Here is a 23,420-nt window from a genome sequence, read left to right as displayed (position 1 = left end):
GCTATACCAAGCCTTTAAATTTGACTTAACTAGACTCATAGATCTGCATAGCATGGAAACAGACCGTTCAATTCAACTTGTCCGTGCCAACCAGATATAAGTAATTTAGTGCCATTTGCCAGCATTTCACCCATAGTCCTCTAAACCCTTACCATTCATATACCCATCTCCAGATGCCTTTCAAATGTTGTAATTGTAATCAGCTTTCACTGCTTCCTGTGGCAGCTCATTTCATACATGCAACACCCTCTGTGTGAAAATGTCCCCTTAGGTCCCTTTTAAATCTCCCTCTCGGCTTAAATCTGTGCCCTCTAATTTTGGACTCCCTACCCCAGGAAAAAGACTTTGTCTATTTATCCTACCCATGCTCCTCTTGATTTTATAAGTCTCTGAGTCACCCCTCAGCCTCCAACACTCCAGGGAAAATAGCCTCAGCCTAATCAATCTGTTCCCACAGCTGAAACCCTCCACCCTGGCAACATCCTTTATAAATCTTTTCTGAACTCTTTCAAGCTTCTCAACATCCTTCCGGTAGCAGGGAGATCAAAATCTCATGTAGTATTCCAACAGTGGCCAAACAAATGTCCTGTACAGCAGCAACATGACCTCCCAACTCCTACACTCAATGCACTGAAAGCCAAGCATACCAAATCTGCCCTCACTGGCCGATCTACCTGTGACTTCATTTTCAAGAACTGTGAATCTGCACACCAAGGTCTCTTTGTTTAGCAACAATCCCCAGGACTTTACCATTAAGTTCTGCCCTGATTTGCCTTTCCAAATTGCAGCACCTCACATTTATTTAAATTAAACTCTATCTGCCACTCCTCAGCCCATTGGCCCAACTGATCAAGGTCCCGTTGTACTCTGAGGTAACCTTCCTTGCTGTCCGCTACATCTCCAATTTTGGTGTCAGCTGCAAACTGACTAACTATACCTCCTATGTTCACATCCAAATCATTTTATGTAAATGATGAAAATCAGTGGACCCAACACCGAATCTTGTGGCAGACTGCTAGTCACAGGCCTCCAGTCTGAAAAACAACCCTCCACCAACACCTTCTGTCTCCTGCCTTCGAGCTAGTTCTGTATCCAGAAGGCTAAAGTTGAAAATCTCACAACACCAGGTTATAGTCCAACAGGTTTACTTGGAAGCATTAGTGATTTTTAACTTTGTCTGCCCCAGTCCATTACCGGCTCCTCCAAATCCAAAAGGCTGGTTCTCCCTGTATTCCATGTGAACTAACCTTGTTAACCAGTCTACCATGAGGAATCTTGTCAAATGCCTTACTTGCAGAAAACTAGCCACCAGGATGCATGAACATCAACTCGCCACAAAAAGCCATGACCCACTTTCACTAGCATCTTTACATACAGATGATGAAGGACATTTCAGCTAGGACAATACATCATCCTAGGACAAGCCAAACAGAGACATGTGTGAGAATTCCTACAAGCATGACACTCCAACCCGTAACTCGATCAACAAACACATTGACTTGGATCCCATTTACCACCTCCTGAGAAAAAGAACAGGATATGACAATCAGCCCAAGGAAACCTAAACACAAATTAAAAGCAGGCCATACCACCAGTACTTCACCGGAGACTCACTGATGATGTTATCTAGTATGGTGATGAAACGCTTGAAAACAAATCTTCCAGCTCAGTGAACAAACTTGCATCCAGAGCCTCAACCTGAGCTACAAATCTTCTCAAAGCCCGCTAATACTCCCCATTGTCTGGATGAGCACTGTGCCAAGACACCATCAGCACAAAGAATCCATTTGATTAGCGCCCAATCTGCCATTTTATACATTCACTCTTTGCTGATGCATAATGACAAGTGTGTAACATATATACAGATGCACTTTGTTAAGGTTCCTTCTAAATTTGCAAGCCCTAAAAGGACAAGGGCAAGAGGCACATCAGAACACAGCCACATATAAGTTCTCATTCCTGCCACACGTTATCCAGAATTGGAAGTATATTGATGTTCCTTTACTGTTTGAGGTCAAGATCCTGGAACTCCCTTTTTAATTACAGTATATGGGTATACCTACACCAGATGAGCTTCAGTGGTTCAATGATAGCTCACCACCAATTCGAAGGCATTAAGGGATGGGCTACAAATGCTCATATTTAAGTTTTTAAAAAGCAATATTTTGTCATGATAGACTATCAACAATAAGTTTATCTCACTAAATAGTAATTTGTGATCATTGAAGCAATGATGGAAATTTATTATGAAATAATGCATTTGATATGTCCAAAATTGAGGCCACGAACATATCTCAGTTCAGTGCAGTTAGACAGCAAATCAGTGACATAATAGAATTGCCACCATCAAAATTTATGTTGTAACTGGCTACCTTCCAGAAAATGTGTAAAATTTTCAGAAGCTTTCTTTCGCATATTAACATTGATAAAAGGTTTTGAAAAAAAAACTTCAAATGAATTCCTAAGTCAGTTAACATCTGTAAAGTTCAATTTAAAAAGAATACCAACCCCCTTCTCTTTTGAAACATTGATAAGTTAAGATTGTGCAATCTGGAATTTTATCACTGCCATACAATTGAGATGTGGAAGTGCCGGTGTTGGACTGGGGTGGACAAGGTCACAATCATGTGACACCAGGTTATAGTTTAACAGGTTTATTTGAAATCACAAGCTTTCAGAGCACTGCTCCTTTGTCAGGTGGAGTGAAGAGAACACACAGGCACAGAAATTATAGACCGAGAGATTAAAAGATCATCCAAATGATGTGAATAGTGTCATCAGGTTGAATAATAAGTCTTTGTTGGTGATCAAAAGTGTCAGACTATGTGAGTAACATGTCAACAGCTGAACAGCAAGTGAAGGGATCACCTATAATCCGATTAACTGAGGCACAGAGATAATTACGAAAAATTTAACAATTTGATGCTGGACACAAACCAAATGGCTGGAATATCATGATAGGTTTAAGAGTTGCATGCCAAGGATCTAATCAAAGTAACAAGTAATCCAAAACTGTACAAACTAATTAAGGTAGAGAGAGCATAACAAGTTATCAAGGTGATGGTGTCAAAACAGGACAGTTAGGAAAGTTTTACAGATGCAGAACAGTATAGTGGGATATACGTCGTATGACATGAACCCAAGCTCGTGATTGAGGCTGTCTTCACGGAAATGGAACGTGGCTATCGGTTTCTGCTCAGCAATTCTGTGTAGTGGAGTATCTCAAAGGCCACCTTGGAGGACACTTGCCCAAAGATTGGAGGCTGAATGTCCTTGACTGCTGAAGTGCTCCCCATCTGAGAGGGAACATTCTGTCTGGCAATTGTTGTGTGGGTGTCCATTCATCTGTTGCCGTAGAGTCTGCATAGTCTCACCAATATACCATGCATCGTGGCATTCTTATTGGCTTTCTGATAGAATTTTCTCTCTGCAGAATAATTTCTTATTGTTGTAAGAGCAGTCCAAAGATGTGCAGGTTAGGTGGATTAGCCATGCTATATTGACCATGATGAACAGGGATGTACAGGCTGGATGGTTTCGGCATGCTAAATGTGAGGTTATGAGGTTAAGGCACTCATTAGGTCTGGGTGGGATGCTCTTTGGAGGGCCATTGTGCACTTTGGGCTGAATGGCCTGCTTACCATTGTAGGGATTCTGTGATTCTATGTAGAAGAAAATGACTCCCATAACGTGACGTATCACAATCCTTGATACGTTAGGTCAGTCATACACCCTGTGTTGTAGATTTCACACCTCAAATGTTTAAGACATTTCGTATCTTTACATTTGAAATAATCAATTCAATTTTTAAACATAAACTAGCTTTTAAGTTCAGAATATATTGAAACATGACAACCAGAATCCAATTGGTACATTTAATTGCTAAATTGCAGGGCAACATTCTCAACACTTCATAACCCAAGTAATCCAATCAGGATTAGAAACCTCAAAATAATACACACTTCTCTTTTTAGGGCAGTTCTCCATGCAAACATCCAGAACAGATGCCCTCATGATTGAAGCAGTTCAATATAGTAAATTGACATTGAAAAAATGATTCTTTTTCATGGCCATTCTACAGCATTCCAGTTTAAGGTCCTAAAGCTACTTTCACAGCTACTGATAAGTGTGTATGGGGGTGAAAGTATTGGGAATTGGGTTGGTGTGAAGTTGGCAAAGTGTTTGTTGAGGGGTATATTGCTAGGTAAGTAGGTAAAAATGCTTAGGGTAGGTCAGACTGGGATGGGGCATATTCTTGGGCATCATGGCGGGGAAAAGTCAGAATTGGGGTGGTAAGTCTGTTGGCAGTCTGGGTCTCGGAGGGTATGATTGTCAGCTGTCCTTGAGCATCCTAAGGTGGAGAGGTTGTCAAGTGTGGGTGTGGTGGTCAGACTAATAGTTGTTGAATATTTAGGGCAGATTTTAATTTTTTTTAACTTTTCCAGGGTGACCATTAGCTAAGTCAGTTGGAACTTTTGAGTTTTCCAATATAACTCCGAGTTAGTGGTGTTTTGGAGGGTATCAGAAGCCAGGACATTGCCAGCTGGAATTTTCAAGTTTCAGAATTACTTTTGGGGACTTAATTGTGTTGAGGTTATTGCACAATTCTGATGTGTAATTCCTGTTTATGCTGTATGGCGGCATGGTGGCTCAGTGGTTAGCACTACTGCCTCACAGCGCCAGGGACCTGGGTTCAAATTCACCCTCAGGCAACTGTTTGTACATTTGTCCCAAGTCTGTGTGGGTTTCCACCGGGTGCTCTGATTTTCTCCCACAGTCCAAAAATGTGCAGATCAGGTGGATCGGACATGTTAAATTGCCCATATTGTCTAGGGATGTGTAGGTTGGGTGGATTAGCCATGGGGAAGGCATGGTTACAGGTATAGGAGGGGTTGGTGTTGGGGGGGAGGGGGGTTTGGTGTTAGCAGGATGAGGTGGCCTGTTTCCACACTGTAGGGATTCAGTAGTTTTATTGCAGCTCCTGTCTTCCCATCAGAAGATCTGTGCCCATTTGACTATCATCTAACTGTGTACTGAAGAGCAACTAATCTAAAGTCTGACTTGTCATTTGCTGAAAAGCACATTTTTCTGTGTACATTTCCTATCATCCTAGAGCCCTCAAATGGTCAGGATGGAAGAAGGCAAGGTATTTCGATAACTCTATATTTGCATTAGAAACTACAGTTGTCATCACTCAGTAGTTGAATAAAGAATATCACAGGAGATATCAATTTTTCCCACTGGCAGAAGGATTAGATTCTCCAAACAACCAAACTTAGCACCTGGTTGGCACCCTAACAGTTGAATTTGCATGATTTATAGAATAAAGTGTTGTATTTGATACAGTCATGGCTTCAGGCATCATGCTTCATGAATTTCATACTGCAGTGATTCTCCTTAAATTCCTCTCATTTGACTTGAAACACAGACTGGCATTAACAGTAACCACTCTCTCTTTTTGCCCTTTAGGCTGTGACAATTCCGCTCCAAGAAAACTGGCATTGGTTTTCAGATGAAAGGGAGATGGAACTTTAAGTGGCCAAGGACAGGTGATGAGAAAAGCTTCAGTTTAAGTGTGCAGATCCAATTCCCTGCGATACTGTAGTTTCTCTAATCTTTCTTGTATGTCTTTCTCTAATTTCCTCAGCAAATTGTGGAGTGAGGTGGCCAACTGTGCATAGTCTTGCACAAACGTACCATCTTAACCAAAGATCAAAAAATCAAGGTCATTCTCTCTATATCTCTAACTGAGGTCGTTCCTTATACTGGATTTTCTCATGTCAGAGATGGTGACAAAGTTGATAACTTCATTGGTAACAACGTGCCCAAGGTACCATTACAATTGAATCATAGAATCGCTACAGTGTGGAAGCAGGCCATTTAGCCCATCGAGCCCACACTGATCCTCCAAAGAGCATCTGACCCAGACTAACCCCTTAACCTAACCAGGTAACACCACATTTATCAAATGGCATTTGCGTATACTTCTAGTAACTATTCAAATCTTTTCATTCTATTCTTCAATTATGGTAGCTGGTTATAAGCAGAGAATCAGCAGAGACTGCAGAAATACTTTGTTCAGTTTTGGGAACTTGTAGTGCTTCCTCAATCCTGGATTGAGGGTAAGCATCATCCTTGTGAGTATTTATTTTATGTGCCCAGCAATTGGCAGAGACTCTCAGTTTTCCATCTTTCTTCCTCCTGAGGACTATGAGGAAAGGCATACAGACTTGACAACTCTTTGATAATACCTTGCTCCAAAGGTAGTCCCAGATTTCCACCCGGTGATTTCCTTGTGACTTACCACTTCACAATACCCAATATTGTTATCATCCTCTTTATTGAAAGTTGCCCTACTTGATGAGAGTGGAAACAAGCTTGCCCTGTAGGTGTCCTCCAATTCACCAGTGTCCATCTTTGAATTGAGCTTAAGGAGGCCTCCTCCAGTTGGTCCACTGTCCTCGACAATGGCAGGTTTAAGGGCACCAATGGGCATTCTTCGTTGGAGGTAAGTATCTTTATCGTTGACATTAGCAATCTGCATGAGTACCCTACTCTTTATACTATGGCACTGAGAATGGCCCCCAGAGTTACACAAATAGGAGCTCTTCCACACATGATGTGACGTGATACATGATGCTGTAGCAAATCCTAATGTTGATACTTGAAACCGACTGGAATGAGTCATCACGAACCGTGGTGTGGAATGATAAGAGAACAGCCCAATCCCCTGCTTCTTTAATAATTCTAGGGTGTGGTATGGGCTGATACCATGGGTGTAGAGAACAGTAACAGTGATTCAAGGTGTTTCTATAACAATGACTACTTGTGTTTCAAACCACACAAATGGAGGATACCTTCATATTTAGTACTAAAAAATTTAATCCATAAGGATTGTTATCCATTATGTTAGTGTCAGGATTCAAGTCCCACCTGTGCAGCGCGGTGTCATAATATGTCCAAGGTGATAGATTTACATTTGTTTTAAGCATCGGTTTCTACATTTATGCAGCTGGCCTGATTCCACTCTATATTTTGGACCTTCCAGACCTGCTCTTTGCATTTCAGTGCTTTTTTCACAGGATCCCAGACTTCTGTTCTATTTTTGTGCACAGTAGTTGTACAAAGTAGAATAAGCAAGATACATTCACCACAAATTTTCTTTGAGCCACAATAACTGATGGGACCTTGTATGCTTAGATTATTGATCTTTATTCAGACATTTGATGAGGAAATTTTGAGGGATGGTAGAGGTAAAGTGTCACTTTTAGGTAAGCCATATTTGTAGACCCTGCAAAAGTCGGTGGAAAAGCAGTGTTTGAGAGGGATACAAACAGTTTACAGAAGGATATTGAAAGGTTAAGTAAGTAGACAATAAGTTGGCAAATGGAGTGTAATCTGGGAAAATATGAAGTTCATTGTAGAAAGGAGAGTAATAGAACAGAATATTATTTAAACAGGAAAAAAACGGCAGAAAGTTGTATTACAAAATAGTACTTGTGCACAAAACACAGAAAGTTAGTACACAGATGCAGCAGGTAATCAAGAAGGCTAATGTACTGTTGATCCTTATTCCAAGGGAATTTGAGTATAAGATTAGGGAAGTCTAACTGCAATTCTACAAGGTGTTGGTGAGACTGCATCTGAAGTACTGTGAACAGTTTTGGTCCCCTTATTTAATCAAATATATCATTTCAACGGCAGCAGTTCAGAGAAGGTTCACTAGGGTGGTCTTCGGTAGAGAGAGATTTACTTCCATGCAAAAGTTAAACAGGTTGGTACTCAATGGAATTTAGAAGAGTGAGAGGTGATCTCATTGAAAGGTACAGGATTTTTTAGGGGGATGACAGGTTAAATGCTGAGAGGATGTTACTTCTCATGGGACAGTCTAGGATCAGAGAACATAATCTCAGAATAAACAGGTGCCAGTTTAAGACTCATGAGGAGGAATTTCTTCTGTGAGAGTTGAAAGTCTTGGAACTCCTTGCTGTGGACAGTCCTTATGTATATTTAAGGCTGAGATAATTAGTTTCTTGATCAGTAGGGAAATCAAGGGTTAAGGAGAAAACACAAGTGGACATCAGGAATATCAGATCATACTATTGAATGGTGAAGCAGGCCCAAGGGCGAAATGGCCTACTCCTGTTCCAATTTCTTATGGTCAGATCCAAATTCAATCCGACTGTATAGTAGACATTATATTTCATCATGTTAATAATAGACCAAATTTACCCCAAATTTAGCTGAAATCTAATTTTTACATTTGATGTTGCAAATACTATAGCCAAAATTCTTATGCTGCATATTTAGGGTGATAGTCCTTTTTTATGTTCCTAATGCAAACCAGTATATTATTGGTATAAAATAATCTATCAATTTTTCTCTAGCTATTGCTTTGTGTTCCTGGCCACCCAACCCCACGTTGCAGCCCTATGACGTTGTCAGTGTTTCCTAATCACTTAGTATGTACCTCTTCAGTCCTAGCTACAGCATATGTGCAAAATGAAATTAAAAACGTAAACATTTATGGAATGGTAATCAATAGAAACATACAGCTTTACTCCACATAGATGCTGTTCTTAGTCTGACATTTAACAGATTTTAGAATCCAACAGATTGTTGAGGCAGAGAGTTCAAATGGTGTTGTATTAAAGCAGTCAACCATTAACAAAATGTACACTGTAAGCTTCCTAAATTAGAGCATGTCCTCAATGAACTGAAAGCACTGTTCCCATGCTGCAGTTCTTTGACATTCAGTATCATTGCTGAATTTTGACCTGCTGCTTACCAACCCCCACTTGTTTATCTGAATGAACCTGTTCACTCTTATCAATTTGAATAAACCCATTCACCCTGACTTGCCCCATCTTACTTCTGATTATTTTGAGTATTGCAATTTATTAACTACCATTGTGATATTTAAAATCTACAACAAAACATTAGGTAGTTCGATACAGTTTTATTCAAAATATTAGTGAGCATAACACAACTACCATGTGGAGACTACCACCAAGCAATTTGATGGTGCAATGTCTGTTTTGTATTCCTTCCAGCTGTGAACATTTCCATGGAGATTATCAGAGTTAGTCAGGGTTTGAGTAATGTTCGTTTTTGAGTTCGGATTTATTCAGCCAGTTCTCCAAGCCTTCAGAAGTGCATAGCAGTGCTACTTCCAGGATCCAAAACAAGACCTTTTATTTGAGAACAGTTTTAGATGTAAATGATGGTTTAAATCAAGCAGTGTAATTAAATTCTCTGATTCAAACTTCTTCAGCTATCAGAGTATCCTAAATTGGCTGTTAGTTTTTATTTGATATTCATTACTTGAAGTTCTTTACCTCCCTGCCCTTTCAATAAGTTCAAAGCCAGAAATTCAAATGCTGAAAACAGGGAAAGGAGGATACAGGACATTTGGTTATCTTTTCACCCTGCACTCTTTGAAGCTGTCTATGTTGTATCTTCAGTTAATTTTCCTGTGTTAGCCTGTGTTACAGTTTGTGTACCAAAGCAAGTGAGGAAAATGTCCTAAAGCAGGATAGTGTTGACAGTTTCTTTCATGAAATTATAACAGTACAATTTAATATTATATGGAGAATATTTACTTTAATCCTTTCAACCATCACATTGAAACTTACTTCTGTGATACACATACAAAATGAACCTACTAGAAATAGTAAGTAATCTGTTGAGTAGCATTTTAAGTTTACGCACTCCATTATCTTTTGCATTGAATGTGCAAATTTTGAATGTGCGCCACCATGGAACAGCACGGTAGCGTAGTGGTTAGCCCTGCAGCTTCACAATACCAGACGCCTGGGTTCCATTCCAACTTTAGTTGGCTGACTGTGTGGAGTTTGCACATTCTTCCTGTGTCTGTGTGGGTTTCTGCCGGACGCTCTGGTTTCTGCAGTCCAAAGATGTGCATGTTAGTGGATTGGCTATGCTGAATTGCCTCATGATGTCTAGAGATGTGTCGGCTAGGCAGATTAATCATGGTTAATGCGATGGGAGATGGGACGGAAGAGTGGATCTACGTAGGATGCTCTTCAGAGGGTTGACGCAGACTTGATGTGCTGAATGGCTTCTACCTGCACTGTAGGTATCCTGATTCATCAAATGAATGATTTCCCATTATGCTAGAAAGTTGGCAGTGTTTTCTGCCATTACTTTAAGTTTGCAAAATAATCCAATGTTAGATGTGTCTTATGCAGAAATTCATGATGCAGTGCTACATAGATAAAAATAATTGTCTTAAGTGTGATCATAGATTCATCTTTTAATGCTTGCTCTTTGATAAAAGTCCTTTTCGAAAATTGTAATGTTTTACAGTTTTCTTTTAAAAATTCCACACATTTACACTTTCTCCTTTATTGTTGTTTTGGCCAGGGAATTATATTTTTTGTGTTGTTACTTCTCATGTGCCTCCATAGAAACAAAAATGCCTTTATATTTAAGGTAATGATAACCCATTTTAAATCCGAGCTAAATTTCAGTTTTTGGCCATGAATCAAATTTATTTCTAGAAATCAAAAATTTGTGCCTTCATACTTAATTATGGACTTAGAACAATATGATGTAGCAAGTATTCCCTGCTGATGTTTGTTATTAGCAAGTAAATTCTATTACCGCAGACTTTTCAAAGTAAATTGAAAAAGATGGTTCTGTATTCAGAAATTTAGAAATCCCAGCTAAAGTAAGTTATGTACATTGGAGGTTGGGGCGTGTGGTATAATAGAAAACTAAATATTAATTATGTATGATGTTTTTTCACTTTAAAAATACTGTGATATAAGTCCTGAAAACATTCTATTCATTTTTTTAGAAAGAGAAACCACTTTCCTTGAGTCACATTGGTACTGCTATTTACCAAATGGGTTTTGTATCTTTGCTTTCCAAAATGTAATTTAAGAAGTTGGACTATATAGTTAGGTGTTTGTTTTTTTTTTAAGCTTTTCCAGAGGGGATTTGGAAGGAGAATTGATCTGCTTAACTATAGTCCAAAACAAAAGACAAGTGTATATATGCATTTGGGGAATGTGAGACAACAGGTAGTTAACAGAAAAATATAGAAAATAGGTGCAGGAATAGGCCATTTGGCCCTTCAAGCCTGCACCACCATTCAGTATGATCATGCAATTTCAGTATTTCACTCCCATTTTCTGTCCATACCTCTTGATCCATCTAGCCACAAGGGCAACGCCCACTTCCTTTTGAATATATCTGACGAACTGGCCCAACAACTTTCTGTGGTAAGAATCAACAGAGATATCATTAGCTTGCTGGATTTACTTTACGATATGTTTTCTGACCTCAAATATCTGACAACTATGCATGTTCGCCGCCAATTACTTCCACCTACAAATGTGCAATATTAAACTGTCTTTTTTTAAAAAAAACTAAAATAAAATGCCTACTTTGTAAAACACTACTTTTTCTTCACGATATTTTTTATTCATGTTTAATTACTTGTTATTTATTTCTCACTCTGTTTAATGTTTTGAGAGGTACCACTGAGTAGCCAGTGGTCGAACACACCAACAAATGCAGTCTTTAGTTTATAGGTCACCTAATGACAAAGATGAAGAGGAACAAACGTGAAAGGAAATTTCATAGATGTGAAAGAATTATGGAATAATTATAACTGGGTCTTTACCATCTGTGGGATAATTATTTTGTAAGAGGTTAGAATTTCGAGACTATGTTTTCAGCAGAATTTTCTAAGTCAGCAATATGCCTCCAGTCCAACAGATGGTGGCGTTGCTGAAACTAGTTCTTGGGAATGAAATGCATCAAGTTTCAGTGAGTGAAAATTTGGGGGGTGTGGGGGAGGTGGGGGGGATCGTTTAGTTTGGCTACTGAAGAAGATGAGCAACGATAAAAATAATTTGAGAACATGAAAATCATGAGGGGCCTGGGTAAGGTAAATAGACAAGGTCTTTTCCCCGGGATGGGTATTCCAGAACTAGAGGGCATAAGTTTAAGGTGAGAGGGGAAAGATTTAAAAGGGACCTAAGAGGCAACATTTTCATGCAAAGGGTGGTGCGTGTATGGAATGAGCTGCCAGAGGAACTGTTGGAGGCTGGTACAATTACAACATTGGAAAGGAATCTGAATGGGTATATGAATGGAAAGGGTTTGGAGGGATATGGACCAAATGCTGGCAATGGGACTGGATTAATTGAGGTTATCTGATTGGCATAGACGGGTTGGACCGAAGGGTCTGTTTCTGTACTGTCCACCTCTATGACTGTAACTACAGCCAGTTAGTTTAACCATTATAGTGGGAACATGATTTTATAGAAGATAATTTTGGACAAAATCAATAGTCACTTGGAAAAATATGGAATAATTAAAGAAAGTCATTGTGGGTTTAAGGCTTAACTAACTTGACTAAATTTTTTGAGATAACTGAGAGGATTGATTAGGGTAATGTGGTTGATGTAATTTACCTGGACTTCCAAAAAGCATTTCATAAAGTGTCACATAGCAGGAATGTCAGCAAAGTTTGTTGCTCCTGGAGTAAAAGAGTCAGTAGCAACATGGATGCAAAATCAACTGACTGACAGGAAGCAGAAAGTAATAAGAACAATTGTTTCACCGACTGGTGAAAGGAAAATAGTGGATTCTTTAGATGTTTGTGTTAAAACACCACTTGATATACTGTACATTAATGATTTAAACTTAGATTTTCAAAATTTGTGAATGATACAAAACTTGAGGTATTATGGAGGTTAGTGTTGAACTTTAAGATGACAGTCAGGCTGATGGAATGATTGGGCAAGTTGCACGTAAACTTTAAGGGAAGGATGTGGAAAATAATTTATTTTGGTAGCAACAAAGAAGAGCTTATTTATAATTAAATATACAATTCTCCACTTAAAAGTTCCTTGTTCAATTAGCATGGCAGTAATTGGTTTCTTTTGGCAAATTGATACATTCACTTGATGCTATTTTTTTTAATTACTGTCTCTTCCTGAGATCCTAAACAAATAGCTAACAAAGCTCACTTATTTCTTAGCATAGTTTTCTTAAACTCTTCATCTACATACTTGAATTTCTAGAGCTTTTCCCTTATTCGCCTTAAACCACTCAGTTGTCTTTTCTTCTACCCTGACTGTTTTGGAGATTGCAAAGATGTTCTGCTGCTCTTACAGGCTTTTTCTCTCTGAATGACTGCTGAAAGAAGCCTAAGCACTAACCAAACTCGTTTCTCTCCACCTGAGTCAGTCAGCTTCCTAGTTTGAATGGCTATTAACTCCTGCCCTACCAATTGCACAGATGATGCTTTTTCTCTCTTTTTCCTGTATTGTCTTAAAAGCTGTGACAAGGATCTCTTCATATGAGCTGTTTTATCTACCTTGCCTTGTAGAACTCATTGCCTTAAAGAGCTGTGGATTCCAAGTCAATGCATGTACTTAAGACAGACAGAGATAGGTAGTTTTTCGATTGATGAGGAGATAGAGGGTTACAGGGAAGAGGCAGTAGAATGGAGTTGAGAAACATATCAGCCATGATTAAATGGTGGAGTAAACTCAGTGGCCTGAAGGGCCTAATTCACCTCCTGTATCTTATGGTCTTGTGGGTGGAATACTGAGAGAAGATTCAGTAACTGAGTAAGTGAGTCAGGAGGGAATAGAAATTACAGGCTAGTTAGATTAGATTAGATTCTCTACAGGATGGAAACAACAGGCCCTTCAGCCCAACAAGTCCACACTGCTGCTCTGAAGAGTAACTCACCCAAACCCATTCCCCTACCCTATATTTACACTTGACTAACTCTATGATCCTAACTCAATGGGCAATTTAGCATGGCCAATTTACCTGACCAGGAGAAAGTGAGGACTGCAGATGCTGGAGATCAGAGCCGAAAATGTGTTGCTGGAAAAGCGCAGCAGGTTAGGCAGCATCCTGAAGAAGGGCTCATGCCCGAAACGTAGATTCTCCTGCTCCTTGGATGCTGCCTGACCTGCTGCGCTTTTCCAGCAACACATTTTCGGCAATTTACCTGACCAGCACATCTTTGGATTGTGGGAGGAAAGTGAAGCAGCCGGAGGAAACCTAAGCAGACACTGGGAGAATGTGCAATCTCCACACAGTCGCCTGAGGTGGGAATCGAACCCAGGTCCCTGGTGCTGTGAGGCAGCAATGCTAACCACTGAGCCACTGTGCCCCCCCGCCACCAATTGAAGCACAGGGAAGTTTGGCAAGGTTGGATGGTATTTATTTTAATGTAAGGAGCCTGAATAACAAGACAGATGAGTTGTTGAGGGCACAGATTAAAACATGGGTCTATGAAGTCATTGCTGTTACACGGATGAAAGCGGGGCAGGATTGGTAGCTCCTTTGTGAGACACAAAGGAGGTAAAAGAAGAAGTGATGATGCAATATTAATCAGAGAATCGATTGCAGCTTTAAGGAGAGATGACATGTTAGAATGGCACAGTCATTAGCACTGCTGCCTCGCAAGGTTACAGGGATAGAGTGGAAGATTGGGTCTGGGTAGGATGCTCTTTGGAATGTTGGTGTTGACTTGATAGGCCAAATGGCCCACTTCCACACTGTAGGAAGTCTATGAAGTTGTTTGGGTAAAATATAAAAGCCAAAAAGGAGCAATTACATTGCTGAGAGTGTACCCTGCCGCCGCTGCCACAGTCTGAGAGAAATAGAAGAGCAGAAATGTAAGCAAATTTCAAAATGTATAAAAGTGAAGGACTGTAGGGCTGCTCTCTCATCAGATAGATATGACTGGTTTGGTTCAACATGTCTCATGTGGCGGGAGAGTTTGAGAAGGAGAGTCCTTCGTGGCACCCTAAAAATAATAGTTGTGTTAGAGGAGGGGTTTCAACTTAGAATCGCCAACAGTAACTGGGGTAGTCATAATGGGAAAGGTTTAGAGGAAGCAGAATTCCTTAAACGGCAGTACCGAAAAGGCCCTACAAGAGAGGGGCAGTCCTGGTCTGACGCCAACCACTTACCCAGCTTTATTATTTGAAAGTGTCAATGGGGAGCTTTAACAGAGGGTGATCATAACTCCTTGAGATTCAAACTTATTTCGGATAAGGATGGACCTAAAATTAGAGTTCTAAACTAAGGATAAATCTATTTTAATAAGATCAAATATAATTTGGTCAGAGTGGACTGGGAGCAGATCTTTTTGGCAAATCGGTGTCAGAGGTCAGACAGATTCAATAAGGAAATAGGTAGACTACAGGATCAAACATGTTCAATAACGATTAAAGGGTGGAACCAACAAATACGTATCGAAGGACATACGGAGGATTGGATGAAGACAAAAAAAGGAGACTTATGGCAGATACAGTGAAACAGATGTCCTAGATGAGTACAGAATGTGCAAGGGGAGCTTTAAAAAGAAAATTGAGAGCAAAAAAGGGCATGAAAGGATAATTGTCAAGTAAAATAAAGGAACGTTCTAGGTTATTTTACAAGTACAATAAGGGTAAAAGGATGACGAGGGAAAGACTAGGGCCTATTAAGGATCACATGGTAATTTGTGCGTGGAGCCGGAGGATGTCGGTCTGGTTCTAAAGGAGTATTTTGGGTCAGTGCTCACTGGTGAGAGGGATGAGATGAGTATAAAAATCAAGGAGAAGTATTATGATTATAGTTAAAGAAAGTAGCACAGATAGAGAGAAGGTTCTGAGTGGTCTGATGGGCTTAAAAGTACATAATTCTCCAGGATCGGATGAAATGTAACTCAGGCTGTTAAGTGAAGCAAGTGAGAAAGGAGCAGGTAATAATTTTTGGTTTTTCTTTCCTCATTGGAGAGGTAACTGGACTAAAGGGTACCAGTGGGGTCCAGTTATTTCAAAAAGGGAGCAAGGGATATACCAGGAAATTATCAACCAGTCAGCCTAAATTATGGTGAAGGAACTATTGGAAGCAATTAGGAGGGACAGAATTAACCTGAACTTGGAGAGGCAGGAATTAATCCATAACAGTAGCTTGGTTGATGAAGGATGTCTGGCCAACTTGATTGAATTTTTCAAAGAGGTGACCAGGTGTATAGATGAGGATAATGCATTTGACATAGTCTACTTGGACTTCAAGGTTTTTGATAAGTTCCTGCATGGAAACTGAGAATAAAGTTAACAGCTCATGGGATTCAAGGAAATTTGGCAAATTGATTGCGGAATTTGGTGAGTTGCATGAAGAGGAGGATGATGATTTAAGGGATGTTTTTGTGACTTAAAGCCTGGGCCCAGTGGGGTTCTGCAGGATTCCGTGTAGCGCCCTTGATGTATGTATATGATATAGATTTGAAAGTAGGAGGATTGAATAGCAAGTTCATGGATGATGTGAAGATCCTGAAGATGCAAAGTGAGCATTTGTTGCCCATTCCAAATTGTCTTGATGGGCCACTTCAAAGGACAGTTCAGAGTCAACCATAATTTAGGGCATCTGCAGTCACATGGTCACTTGGTCAGACCAAGTAAGGATGACAGATTTCTTGCCCTAAAGGACATTAGTGAACTAGGTGGGCCTTTTCAAAAATTGATAGTTGTCATTGCCATAAATAATACTAGTTTTATAACACACATTTATTAATTACATTTAAATTCCACCAGCCGCTATTGCCAGGATTTGAACCCATGTCCCTGAGTTATGTTATTCCAAATCTCCAGCATCGATAGTATTTTGCTTTTATTACCCTAGAGTGTTAACCTGAGTCTCTGGATTACTAGCCCAGGTCTAAAGGTTGCTGTAAGTTGTTGTAATTTCCCAATGCTTTTTCTAAGTGTTGTTCAAAGAAACTATAGGACTCTTCACAACTTCAAGCAGTGAAATTGCTTGAAGCAGTGTCTTAAGTTCAGTCATGTTCAGCTGCTTCATCAATTATCTTATTAATAGGAATGTTCACTAACAATTGCACTACTCAGTTCCATTTGCAACTCCTCACAATGAAGTTATCCATGTCTGCAGATGTTAAAACCTGGCCAACATTCAGTTTGAACTGCTTAGTGACAACAAATATTTGTGCCTTACAAGTGCCAAGCAATGACCATATTTGACAAAAGAAAAGCTAAACATCTTTTTCCTTGACATTCAACAGCATTACCAAATCTTAATTGCCCCATTATCTTGAGGGTTACCATTAACTGGAAAACTGAACCAGTCCCACAAATATAATACTTACCAGATATAGTCAAACGTTTGGAATTCTATAAGTATCTCACCTCCAAACTCCCCAAAACCTTCTCCAAGGAACAATTCAAGTGTTTGATGACTTACCTGGATGAGTTATCTCCAAGATCACTCTAAGCTCGAGTCCACCATCAGGGCCAAAGTTGTTTGATTGGCATCCATATGCCATCTTAAAAATATTCTCCCTCCACTCTAAGACTATTGATTATACTGTGCACTATCTGTAACAAGTACCGTTGATGGTGTACCCCTCCCTGGGTATTAAGGTGACATATCAGTCTAGACATTTTTTGTTCAGGTCTCTAATGGAACTTGAATCCAGAAGTTTCTGGCTTGAACAAGAGGACTACCAGTTGAGCTACATATTGCATTTTGTAAATGTGTGCTGAGCCAGGATAACTCATTGCATTTTCTGAACTTCCTCAAGGAGGCACATGTTTCTATATGGGCTGTTAGGATCTACTGTATTCCAGGCTTTATGAATATTTTGAGGGGGTTAGTTAGGTGTGCAGAGGTTGACTTCTGAAAGACCAATACGTTGTCCCAGTTTTCCCTGATGCTGATGCATCCCTTCTGTGTGATCATTTGTCGACAATGCTGTGAGGTTATAGTAGCATTGTGTTATGATCTTGTTAGAGACCAGAAACACTTTGTTTTTCTCTTTGGAAATCCAAAACCTGAGGTACTTACTGAAAGAATGAAGCCAGAAGGTCTGTGTTTTAAAATCAAAGGATTTTGTCATCTTTTAACAAAGATCAAATAAATTAATTACTATTATAAACTTCTTAAATAAGTTAAAGATACAAAACGTACGATGAACTCAGTTGTTTAGATTATGAACTGAACGTCTTAACTCAGAATTTTCTCTACACTTGTCTGACTGACATACCAAAAACCCAAGTCAAATACATAAATAAAATTGGAAAATTGACCACTTGGCCCAAGAACTCCTTTCGGGGTTCGCACAAAAAAGACCATTTGATCCAACCAGTCTATGCTGACCATAATCCCAAATTAGACTGGCCCCTTCTGTCTGCACTTGATCCATTACTCTCCAAACATTTCTTATCACATACTTATCTAAATGCCCTTTAAATGTTGCACCTGCACCCACCACTTCCTCTGGAAGACCATTCCACACACTAACTACAATCTATGTGTAAAAACAAATTGTCACTCATGTCTTTTTTTTTAAACCGTTCTCCTCTCACCTTAAAAATATGTCCCATAGTCTTGAAATCCCCCACCCCGGGAAAAGACAACTGCTATTCAGCTTATCTATACCCCTCATGATTTTATCAACTCCTAGAAGGTCACCCCTCAACTTCAAGTGTTCCAGTAAAAAGAAAGTCTCAGCCTATCCAGCCTTTCCCAAAGCTCAAGCCCTCCATTCTTGGCAACATCCTGGTAAATCTTTACTGAACCTTCTCCAGCTTATTAATATCCTTCCTATAACAGGGTCACCTGAACTGGACACAGTGTCCAGAGGAGGCCTCACCAACATCCTGTACAACCTCAACATAACATCCCAACTCCTATACTGAAAGGTCTGAGCAATGAATGCAACTGTGCTTATGCCTTCTTAACTACCCTATCTATAATGTGATGCAAACTTCAAATAATTATGCACTTGAACTAGGTCTCTCCATTGTACAACACTACCCAAAGTATAAAGGTTGAGATTTCGTGGGTCTTCCATTTGTATCTGGCAAGGATTTCCCTTCAAATGTCCTCCACCTGCCACATGGAAATATAGTCCTTGTTCAACATAGATGTCATGCATGTCTGAAACATAGCTGCAATGCATCTTGAAGATGGTGCACACTGCTATCACCATATGTCAGAGGTGAAGGTGGGTGGATGGGGTCCCAAAAAGCAGGCCCCTTTGTCCTGGCTGGTTGGTGTTGAGTTTCTTGTTTTGTTGGTGCTGCAGTCACCCAAAAGAATGGAGAGTATTCTATCATGCTCCTGACTCGTGCATTGTAAATTTGTGTAGCCATGAATGTTAGTTACTTCTTATTAGTGCATGCTCTCCAGGTCTTGCTGCATGTAGACAAAGACAACTTCAATATTGTAGTGATTGTAACAAGGTCAGCCAGGTGGACCTCATAGAATATGAATTCCTTGATTGGGGGCTGTTAATCTTGTCCAATCAGGGAGCTGATAAAAACAGGTGTGTCAAGCATCCTGTCAAGAGCTGACTTTGAAGGAGCTGGCTCAGTGTCAAGGACTTCCCATGTGTAAATAAAAGTTGACTTGGTGACAGGATGGCAGCCTCTGTTATTTCAAGTATCTGAGGAACTGTGAACAGCATTGAACAGCCCTGCAGTGGGGCTTCTGATGGAGGACAAGTCATTGATGCAGCAACTGGTTGGGTCTGGAACATTACCCTGAAGAGTTCTTGCAGCGATGTCCTGGAGCTGAGATGATCGATCTTGAATAACTACAACTATCTCCCTTTTTGTGTTAGATATTACTTTAGTTATGATGAGAGAACAGACAAACTGGAATTGTTTTCCTTGGAGCAGTGGAGACTGAGGTGGGCACATGGTGGAAATGTATAAAATTGTGAGGGACATAGACAGGGTAGATTGAAAGAAACCTTTCCCCTTGGTGGAGGGATCAGTAACCATGAGGCATAGATTTATGGTAAGGTGTAGGAGATTTAGAGAGGATGTGAGGAAAATCCTTTTTTCCAGAGAGTGGTGGGAATCTGGAACATACTGCTTGCATGGGTGGCAGAGTCAGAAATCTTTATAGTATTTAGATGTACAGTTGTGATGCTTAGGCATACAAGACAATAGGCCAAGTGTAGGAAAATGGGATTAGATTGTTAGGTGGTGCAGTCCAGATTCGATCAGTTGAAGGGCCTTTTTTCTGTGTTGTAGATCTCTACTATTGCTGAAATGTGGTAACCTTTGCAATGTTCAATGCCACCAAGCATTTTTTGATATCTTGTGGAGTGAATCAAATTAGCTGAAGCCTGGCATCTGAGATACTAGGGACCTCTGAAGAAGGCCAAGATGGATCATCAACTCAACGTTTCATGCTGAAGATAGATGGCATACAAAGACCTTAGTTATGATATTCCTTAAAGCATGCAGATGCTCTTCAGGCTGTCACTGGAGGTGTCATGCAATCCAGAGTAGACTGCAGTTCTGTAAAGTGGTCGCACCATTGAACAGATATAGGTTTTGTCCATTCTATTGTGAATGGTTACTCACAAGGCCTCAATAAACTTGTACTGCTTAAAAAGCAACCCTTCTTTTGTTGATAGACATCAACAATCCCAATACTCAACATCTGATGTTAGCCTTGATGGGTTCCAGCTTTTGAGCATTGAAAAGTAAATAAATTGATTCTGCCTGCAGAGCATCTGAATTGTAATCCTGTTCATTCAAGAAAATAAGATCTTGCAATACAGGTGTCTGATCTTTCTGTATTTTTAGGATTCTTGTGTGCAAGAACGGGTAGAGTAACATTCACATGTTTTTCCTGTTGGTATTGCTCCTTGAAAGCAATAATTCTGTCCACTGGCAACAAACCTCTATCCTATACCTTTTTGTAAGTAATAGTTTTCAGGAAGTAACTTTCCAGTTACCATTAGCCACATTACGTTAGACAAAATAAAATGTCAACTATTCCAAAGCAATGATAATTTAAGATCAGACATGAAAACTGTTACATTGCCATCAGTTGAATTTATTTCTTGTGACTTTATTATCAGACTAGCATTATATTTAAGTTCAAATATATTTTCGCTGAAAAAGGTATTATTTTTAGTTGAATAACAAGACTGTGCAGTTGTATAATTTTTGTTTTACACAACTTGGTACAAAGGTTTTTCTTTCTAAACACTGTTGTACAAATTCTCAATATTGTGCATTATCTAGATTTTCCAATCTTGATGTTTACCAATATATAGTATTGTTTATGCATTATTCTACGAGATAGGAAGTTTTGTTGCAGAATTAGTTTTTTATTTAAAATTTATACTGTTGAATTTGCTACTTTTTCTAGACTAATGAGTATTGCTAAACAGTGTCCATTGGAATGGTAGACACACAGATCCAGTCTAATGCAATAACAACACTAGAAAATGACTCTGGAACCCCATTGGTTGAAGAATTGGTACAGGAAATGGAGAATGTAGAGGACAGCAGTTCAGAATCATTCACCATTGATGAGAAACAGACTGCAGAAAATGGTCCTGGATCAAATGAGACTGTGCCAGGTAATTCACTTTAATCAGACAATACATTTTCCAAATATTTGTGTGAATGATTTCAGTATATGACCCATTAGCCTTAATTATTGTACTGTTACTAATCAAATATTCTACCCTATGGAAGAACAAAGCCATTTATTGGCAATGGCAGGTCATCTCTTCAAAACTGGAGAATTGCTGTTAGACAAATTAGATAAATGCTAGCTAAACTAGTTTTCTGATCTGTATTGATATTGATCCTGTTACAATCCTGGACCAGAATTAATTTGTTGTGACCTGGTTTGGAATCAGTAACTTTTACTTTTAAAGAGATAAAGTGTGAAATCCAAGGTACTTGCTAAGACAATAAAGCCACAGATTCTGTTATTTTGAACAAACAAACAATAAACTCTTGCAGTACAATATGTGTATAACTTATTTCTAACACTCAGAATTACAAATGCAACAACAGACTATGATTGAATAGCCTATCGTACATATCAAATAGCAAATATAATCATGAAGGTTTCTTAGCAATTCACCCTACACATCAATGATACATTGAGTCATTAAATGTCATAAGTGATCTTAATTCTTTACTTTTACCAATCTGGTCTTGAAACCCCTCTCGAGCTGCTCTGTCATGAACAGCCTCAATGACTGTTCCAGTACTACTTTCCTTTTACTGGGTGTGCGTTTCTCTTTGTAACACTTAACTCCCTATTTAATTCCAGAATTTCTTCCTGTGTTTTTTCTAACAACACAGAGCCATTTCACTGCTTTTGACTCCTCATTGAACCTCCTGCATGGAAGATGTGTGAATCAGCTGCCTTCCCAACAGTATAACAAACTGCAGCACTCCTACGTGGAGTTTCCTTCTGTCTCCATCGACAACCAACCCACTCACTGCTATAACCATTAAACTCTTCGTCAATAGCCCCCATGACTGTCCTGAGTGACCTATAAAACCTTGCAATGAGTACTTACCCTATTGTTAGGCAGATTTGAATGTTGCCACCTAGCAACTCTTGGAACTGTTTGTTCCATACATATAACCAGTCATACATTGTTGGCTTTCTCAGCGCAACGCTTTGATACAAATAAAAGATTTCATCATAATCTATAGAAAGAAATACATTGACTAGTGTAAGAGTTGAGTCCATAGGCCACAGCTCCTAACCAGCCTGGTATCTCAATTTGTATGTTGGTCCTATCAATATATACATGTTACACTAATGTAGTAACATAGAACTCAGCCCAGAAGGTGGAAATTAAAACTATTAGGTCGATACCAGCACTTTCAACCCATTTAGTACCACTTACCCACCCTTTCCTCACATCACAGCAATTTTGTTTAATTTCGTACCCATAGTTCTGTAAGATAATGCATTTCAAATCTAAGTACGCATCTTTTTAAAGAAATCCTTATGTCATACTTTCTAGCTCTTTGCAAATCACTTTTAGTTATGAGCAATTGGGAAGTTTCTCATTATTTACTCTTTCAAAGATCTTCATGATTTTAAATAACACTATCAATCTCAGTCTTATCCGCTGTAAGGAAAATATATCCAAATATTCCAGTACATCCATGTACTTGTAATACCTCATCATGGAACCATTCTGATTAATGTATCCTTGATGAATACAATGATAATGGATAATGTACCTTATGATTGTTCTATCCTTCTGTGTACCTTTTCCAAAGTGTCTATATCCTTTTACAAACTTGTGGTGCAGAGAGTTGGGCATAATACTTTTGTTGGGCCAGTTTAGAGAAAAAGTTATAAAAACTGGTGTTTAAAAAGAAATTTTACCTCGGATACTTTTTCTAATGTGTATGTTTTTTTTTAATTTCCAAGCTTTGTGACTGTCACAAAGAGAAACACATTTTTCAGCTAATAGTGTTGGTATTTATGGAGAATGGTGTTGTTTTCAGGTATTAACTGTTGTTCGAGAGTGTGGGTGCTGGAGAAGCCCAGCAGGTCAGGCACCTCCGGGGAGCAGGAGAATCGATGTTTTGGGCATAAGCTCTTCATCAGGAATGAGGCTT

At 39.3% G+C, this 23,420-nt stretch overlaps 1 protein-coding gene across 6 annotated transcripts in view; it reads left to right on the top strand.

Annotated features, from left to right (window-relative positions):
• Positions 1 to 23,420, top strand: part of pparab (peroxisome proliferator-activated receptor alpha b) — a 67,890-nt gene that overhangs the window by 3,308 nt on the left and 41,162 nt on the right. For 4 of the 6 annotated variants that reach the window (XR_006314462.1, XM_043709263.1, XM_043709259.1 and 1 more), the window contains exons 2-3: positions 5,470 to 5,549; positions 21,184 to 21,397. Coding sequence is in view for 5 of the 6 variants with exons in the window: in XM_043709263.1 (XP_043565198.1) it covers positions 21,217 to 21,397 (181 nt within the window). In the remaining variant the exon portion in view is untranslated. Of the gene's footprint in view, positions 1 to 5,469; positions 5,550 to 5,647; positions 5,950 to 21,183; positions 21,398 to 23,420 lie in introns of all 6 variants that reach the window. The other 2 variants (XM_043709260.1, XM_043709262.1) reach the window with 2 other exon arrangements.

Source organism: Chiloscyllium plagiosum, chromosome 19, assembly GCF_004010195.1.
Source record: "Chiloscyllium plagiosum isolate BGI_BamShark_2017 chromosome 19, ASM401019v2, whole genome shotgun sequence".
NCBI lineage: Eukaryota > Metazoa > Chordata > Chondrichthyes > Orectolobiformes > Hemiscylliidae > Chiloscyllium > Chiloscyllium plagiosum.
The sequence above is the reverse complement of the archived record's forward strand: the minus strand, read 5'-3'. Positions and strand labels throughout refer to the sequence as shown.